The following is a 7507-nucleotide window of genomic DNA, read 5'->3' on the forward strand; positions in this document are numbered from 1 at the left end:
TTTGGTTTTTCTCCGGTACCGGGAACCGAACTCACGACCTTGCGCTTGCCAGGCAGGCGCTTTTGCCGCTGAGCTAAATCCCCAGCCCCATATCATTTTCTTAAAAGATTTATTCCAGCATTCCTTTTACATAGGTAGTTCCTTCAATGCCTTGAAATGTTAACTTGGAACAAAACAGAAAAAAGACTAGTAACTCAGCTAATCAGGATTAATGCAGGATATACAGATTCCTATAATTGTTCTGTATCTGAAAATGAGATATAACAAAGGGTTGACCATGGAGAGGGAGGTTTTATTTCTTCCGTGAATGACTTGGCTGTTCTTCTGATCTTTGGGTGGTGTGGGATATGCCCATTAAGATGCTTGAGGTCAGAGCTAAATCACCATTCATCGTGTCTTTGTTGTTCAGACATGGAAGGAGCTCGAGGTGAAAGATCAACCAGTGACAGAGCGAGAGCCCGGGTTTGGCGCCCCTGGTGCTGGCTGCTGGCACCCACTTCTGGCCGAGCGAAAGCCAGCAATTCCAACCATGCCCTATTTTGCGGTCTGTGTGCCTCGTCTGTCTGCTCTCGAAACGTGTAATTATTTGGGAACAATTTGAGATCTCATCAGAAAGACAATCTAATACAAAGTATTTTGCCACAGATTTTATTGTCTATAAGTCAACCTTAAGTTTAAAAAAAAGTTTTGCCTTGGGTGTTCATTGATTCAAGTGCTTTTCTAGGCTGAATTCTTGTACTTAATTGTTTTTTATTAATGCAACCTCATTTTATATATTTAATGTAGTTTTGGATCTGTAAAAGTAACTCTCAGTTCACAGGCTTTAAAAGTAACTTCTGGTGCTCCTTTGATACTGTTACATTATTACCTTGGTGAGTTCCCTGTCCTGTTCTGTACCTCCGTCCTCTCTTACTATGAACAATATTCTTCCTGTTCACCTGGCTTCCCTCTCCTCCCTTGTGCTTGGTTTTTTACACCATCTCCCCACTGCTCACACCTTCTCTGCTGGTTTCTCATGACTCAAGGAGTGACCCTGAAGTTTTCTGACCACTTGTAGGCCAAATCAATGGCAATGACAGATAGGATGGTAAAGTACAAATGGCAGGCAATTGGGAGTCTTATTGTCTAAGCAAAGGGTCAGAAGTCTTGAATCTAATCCCCTTGGTCTTGACGTAATCTGGGGCCCCAGATACATGTAAAAGGGAGTGTGAAGGTGGGCTTGGAGAAAGCACAAAAAGCTTTTGTTGGGGCCTTGCTTGACATGGCTAGAAAAAATGAGGGCCTGATAGTGAAAGTGTTCATTTTATTGTTAATTCATGGGGTTTTGTTTGTTTTTGTTTCTGTTTTCGAGTACTGGGATTGAATCTAGGGAATGTGTATGTTGGAAAGTGCTCTACCACAGAGCTATACCCCAAGCCCTTTTTATTTTGAGACAGGTTCTCACTAAATTGTCCAGGTTCACCTTGAACTTGTGATTTTCTTGTCTCCCCCTCTTCAGCTTCCTGGGATTGTAGGCATGCACCACCTCGCCTGGCTTCATTTTAAAGAAAAAACATGTTGTTTAATTGTTTATGCAGGTCTTGCCTTTCTTAGATCAGGTCAGCACAGTGAGGCCCCAAGTAGCACACTTCATAATTTACCCTCAGCTAAACCACAAAAGGGAAAACCTCTTCAAAGCCCTGAAGCTTTGAAGCTCCAAGAGTGATGGTCACAATGTTAGTTATGAGTTTGATGTTGCTAATAAACAGTTACCCCTAGGGCTGGGCAAGAAATAGCTTTGTGGTGTGACCCTTTGTCCTGTGTATGAAGATACCGCCAAGCAGATAAAAGCCAGGAAGCTGTGACCACAGTCTGGCTGGGGAGTTGGCCTGTGGGCTTCCAGAGCAGCTTCAGGCTTCAGGTTCAGGGCAAAGCTGGAGCTGGGGGCAGGAGGGCAGGAGAGCTGGAGCTGAGCACACTGAAACCCGGAGCAGTGCTGGGCTGTGTGGCCTGTATCCCTGGAGGCTGTAGGTGGAGCGAGAGCCATGCTTCCACTTGTGCAACTGTGACTTTTGTTTTTAATATACATTAATTCTGACTCACCATTTATAGTATTAACTACTATTCTGTAACCTTTTACAGTTATCAAAATGTTCAATGACACTTTGAGTAAATTTGAGTTGGCTTATTTGTATAAAATAACTAACAAGGTCTCAAAGCGTGCATCATTAATATTTTGTTTAAGAGCTAAACTTCAAGTAGCTTACTCCTTTAGAGAATAATCCTCAAAAATGACTTTTTAATATACTTTTTATTTACCAGTATAGAAATGTGCTGTATGATCAAAATCTAATACCTGGCATCTGCAGTTTCACTGTGGTGGATGCCTTGATATACTGAGTTGATCAGAACACTTTACATGGGGCCAGATCAGTGCAGGAGGTGGAGGAGGCCACATCATCGTATTCTTATTTGTTAGTGCATGTATGCAATACATAATGTTTAAATTCCTTGTGAGGGGTTGGTACAGGTACACAACACATCTTAATTCCTTTTTCATCCCCTTTCCCTCCCTTCCCTCCATCTCTTGATCCCCTTCCCATTTGAGAAAGATCTATCTTTTATTTTGTTCTTTATTTATACTTTGGGTTTCTCATATAAGAAAAGTCACATAATATTTAATGTGTGTCTGATTTATTTTACTTAACATTATGGGTTCAAGGTGTATCCATTTTCCTACAAATGACTCAAGTTTATCTTTCTTTGTGGCAGAGTAGTTCTCTATTGTGTGTAAATACTACTTTTTCTTTCTCCATTCATCTGTTGATGGATATATAGGCTGCTTCCAAGATTTAGCTATTATAAATTGTGCTGCTATAATCATGGGTATGCATGTATCACTGTAATATGATGTCTTTTAACTCTTTGGGGAAGATACCTCGAAGGAGAATAGCTAGGTCAAATATAATTTCTAGTTTTAGTTTTTTGAGGAATCTCCCATTCTGATTTCCATAAATGGTTGTACAAGTTTACATTCCCACTAACAATGTAGAAGTTCCTTTTTCTCTACAGCCTCACCAGCATTTGTTATTATACGATTTCTTGATGATGGCCATTCTTTCTGGGGTTAGAGGGAATCTCAGTGTTGCTTTAATTTCCATTTCTCTAATGGCCAGCAATGTTGAACATTTCTTCATATATTTATTGGCCATTTGTTCTTTTTTGAAGTGTGTGTTCACTTCACTTGCCCATTTTTTGGTTGGGTCTTTTATTTGGGGGGTCTAATATTTTTGAGTTCTTTATATGTTCTATATATGAGTCCTCTGTCTGAGGACTAGCTCACAAAAATTTTTCCCATTCTGTAGGTCATCTCTTTACTCTATTGGTTGTTTCAGAGCCTGTCTTTCCATTGGAAGACATTTGGCAAGAGAAGTCATCATATTTTTTAATCATATCTCAATAAGATATTAATAAAAGAGGACTTTCAGAACTGCTTCATGTACCATGCTGGGTACATCATGGGTACATCATATAGCTGGGCTTTGTCACTTACTGAGCTTTGGTCCTGTTTCCCTGTAGGTACACACAGACTTGCCTCATTTGTATGGGTGTACTATGAAAATATTTACACTTCCATAATGCCACACATATTAGTTGCTCTGCAGATTCTTGCAGTCATAAGTCCTGCTGTAGTAGTGTGCTCATGGTGTGTGTCATGCATGAGTGTCTGGGCTGTACCCCTGTGACTGTCTGATGATGCCCATGCCCCGGAGACTCAGGATGGACAACATTCAGAGCAATCAGCTCTGGGGAAGGCAACACTGCTGGGTTGTGGTGCTGCTGCCCTTTCATGGCCACTGTGATCATTACTGCATCTTAGTGGAAAGTTTTTTTATGTTATAATTCTATAATTTGACATTTCAGAGAACAGTTATATTTGAAAGTCAACATCTTTTGAGCAAAGTCTTATTTCTAAGCTGATTTCTACAACTATTGGTGTGCAGCGTGCATAAACCGGAGAGTGAGGAGGAGGCACAGACTCCTGTGTAGCCACGAGTGTCCACACAGCAATGTGGATGTTGCCATAACTGTGTAGTGGGTGATTTGACTCCCAACTCATAGGCTGTCAATGCCACATCTGTAGCAGTTTAGCAATTAGGTTACCAACCAGTTTAAGCACAGGCTCACAAGGTATAGTGTGTCTTAAGCAGAGCTTTCTACCCTCAAAATACAGCATGTTTTGGGCTGGTTTGGTTTTGAGTTGAGAGTTTTATTAAAGACAAAATCCAAGTACCTCACCACCCGCAATGAGACTGCTGTCCATTTTCATCCCCAGTGCTGGGCCTGGTGCTCCCGATGTGGGCCATCGCACTCATTTCCTTTGGTGTCGCTGTGCTCTTCTCCCTTTTCGTGTGGCTCTTCGTCTGTCCATGGATGCGGCGGAAAATAGCAGGTAAGGACCTTTCATTCTTCTGAATCACAGATGTGCTGGTTCCTGAGACTTCCATATAACAAGCATGCATCCTGAGGAACAGGAGGTGGCAGTGTGGAACACTCCAGAATGTGCACTGGGCCTTTGCCCTGCCCTGTGCCTCCTGGCTGCTGACTGCTTTCCAGCTGGGACTTTTCTGGGTAACCTGCAACTCATGTGAGTAGGAAGGTCCTTGTTGCCATGGGTAACTGGAAGTTAGCTGTGCAGTCAGCTCTACCGGCCTGGTGGAAAAGTAGTCTTCAAGGAAATACAAACTGCTACAATAAGGTGGCCCCTCACACCCACAAGAAGGGCAGATATAAAATACTAGAATTCTCATACATGTATGGTGAACTACAAAGTAGCATAACCACTTAGAAAATTACTTTAGCAGTTCCTGATGAAGTTAATCGAACATTTACCACATGATCCAGGACTTCCACTCCTAGGTATTTATCCAAGAGAAATGAAGGTACACATTCATAAAAGGGCTGTGAGCCATTTGTGGTGACGCACTCAGAAGGTTGCAGCAGGAAGATCATAAGTTCCAGGCCAGATGGACTCCATAGTGAGATGTGGTCTTCAAAGAGAGAAGAAAATTTTAGAAAAAACTCACCCATAAGTCTTTTAATCATAGTGGCCAAAGAATTGGAAGCAACCCAAGTGTTCATCAGCAGGTGAAGAGACAGCTGAGCAGTGAAGTAAGCACAGCTACATAATGAGTTTCATGATGTTGTATGGAACAAAAGAAGCCAGATACAAGAGCATGTATGCTGTCTGATTCCAGGTTTCAAAAACTTGATAGAATTTTCCATAAAATTCAAGGACAGAAAATTAATTGATAGTGATAGAAATTGCTGGCTGCTTAGGACAGATGGGGTACAGAAGAAACTGAAAGAGACAGAAGGACTTTTCAGGGGCAGGGGAACAGATTTGGTCTTAACTGGGGAAGGGGTAATGGGATGTGCTGATTTGTCACAGATTTTCCATTTCCAAAATATATAGACATCATATATAGAATATTACAAAAAAAGCTTTTAAAAAGAAGAAAACTATAGTTGAGCTGGAGGCTTAGCTCAGTGGTAGAGCTCTTGCCTAATATGTGCAAGATGCAAGGCCCTGGCTTCAATGCCCAGCACAGGAAAGAGCAGGAAAGGAAATAGAAGGGAAAGAGGAGGAAGCGGGGGAAGGCGGAGTCCACCAGGGCTATTTTGCTATTCCCAACAACATAGTTGAACCCAGGCCTTGAAGCCACAGATTTTTATGGGGCTCACATGCCAGAAAAAGAGGAATATTTAAATTTGGCCTCTGGAGTATGCCTTATAGTCCTGTTTCAGTGTGGGTATATCTCAGTTTGAAAAATCTGTTCCAAAAAAGACCAAAATAAGTGAGGAGACATAATATGCTCATGAATTGAAAGTCTCAATATACTAACATTGTTGATTCTTCTCAAGTTGGTCTGTAGCCTTAATACAATTGAAATAGAAATCTCAGCAGGGTATTTTATAGACCTAGTCAAGCTGCTTTAAAAATTTACATAGAAAGCCCAAAGGAACTAGTATACCCAAAATGATTTTGAAAAAGCTGAATAAAGTTGGAAGAGTCATACCTGACTTTAAGGTGTACTATAATGCTGCAGGACAGTGTTACTGGTGAAGAGACAGGCATACAGATTAATGGAACAGGAAAGAGTCTATGTACAACAAAAGAACTTGCAACAGTTCCATGGAGAAAGGGTAGTCTCTTCCAGAAATTGTGCTACAACAATTGTACATCCAAACAGAATAAGAACCTTAGCATAAACCTTACTCCTTATAAATGATTAACTCAAAATATTTCATAGATCTAAGTGTAAAATAAAAAACAATAAGACTTTTAGGGAAAAAAGAAGGAGAAAGTTCTGTGACCCTGGGTTAAAGAAAGAGCTTTTTTTTTTTTTATTACATACAAGGATTAGAATTTTCGACTCTTAATAACTTTATTTTTAAATGAAGTGAAGACCCTGCAAGAAAGCAATCTTGAATTTTTTCCATACCTCAAAAATTTATGCAAACATTTATTAATAGACCCAAATATATGGCATTTTCCCTATAATTTAAGAATCCAGGAATACTTAGTAATCAGTGTTTCGGTATTTTAAGTTACTTAGAAATGTCTCAGATATTTGTATCTGTTACTTAATTAAACATAACTAAGAATTACACGGAAAGTTCATGAACATTTATCACACTTACATTTATTTTATTTATGCTTTTACAGTTATGCCTAGATTACTTATGAAAACTGACCTTTTGGACAAGATTAGTTGTTATTATAAGTTATTTCCAGGTCAAAGACAAATGCTGACAGTCAAAGTGCTGTGCCTCTGTGCAGGACTCGGTGGCTGCCCCTTCCTTTACATATCTGTTCTTAAGTCAACTTAGACCTCTGTGATCTTAAATACTGAGCACAGCTGCACCTAGGCACGTTTGAAGACGGAGTTGTTTGGATTAAATGCATGATGTTACATTTGTCTTATTTCAATTTGCTTAGAAGTCTGCATATGTATAGGTCTCACCATGATCGAGGCCGTCTGCCTTCCCAGGCCCTTGCTAACACCGGGGACTTTGATTTGAACTTCCCTAATGGTCAGTGGTGCAGGGCACCCTCTGAGGCACCTGCTAGCCATTTCTACTTCTTCTTTTGAGAAACGTCAGTTCAGGTCCTTTACCCTTTTTCTTTTTCTTTTTCTTTTTTTGTTATTTTTATTTTAAAGAGTAAAAGAAGGACAACATAATAATAGGAGGAGCTTACCAAATTACAGACAAAGTGGTAGGAAATTATCAATGGTTATTGTTTTACATATTATTATCTATAAGATAGTTTCTCAGGAAGGCAAATAGACAAATGATAGTGAGTTACAGACAAAAGAGGTAGGAGATTATCAATAGTTGTACTAAGGTATCTTCAAAGTGGCTTCTAAAGAATATAAATAGAACTATACTTGAGTGACCTACTGAATAATCATTCAATAATTCTCAATGGTTGTTGTAGGAAACACATAATAATAAACATGGA

General features: G+C 39.9%; 1 protein-coding gene across 1 annotated transcript in view; it reads left to right on the top strand.

Annotated features, from left to right (window-relative positions):
- The window catches only part of Slc20a2 (solute carrier family 20 (phosphate transporter), member 2), a gene marked incomplete at its 5' end in the record, with an annotated part of 104276 nt that overhangs the window by 69544 nt on the left and 27225 nt on the right, over nt 1-7507 (top strand). The window contains 1 exon segment of the mRNA XM_005410504.2: nt 4316-4432. Within this exon segment, the coding sequence (XP_005410561.1) occupies nt 4316-4432 (117 nt within the window).

The sequence above is a fragment of the Chinchilla lanigera genome, unplaced genomic scaffold (genome assembly GCF_000276665.1).
Source record: "Chinchilla lanigera isolate Chin_1 unplaced genomic scaffold, ChiLan1.0 scaffold00135, whole genome shotgun sequence".
In the NCBI taxonomy this organism is placed as follows: Eukaryota; Metazoa; Chordata; class Mammalia; order Rodentia; family Chinchillidae; genus Chinchilla; species Chinchilla lanigera.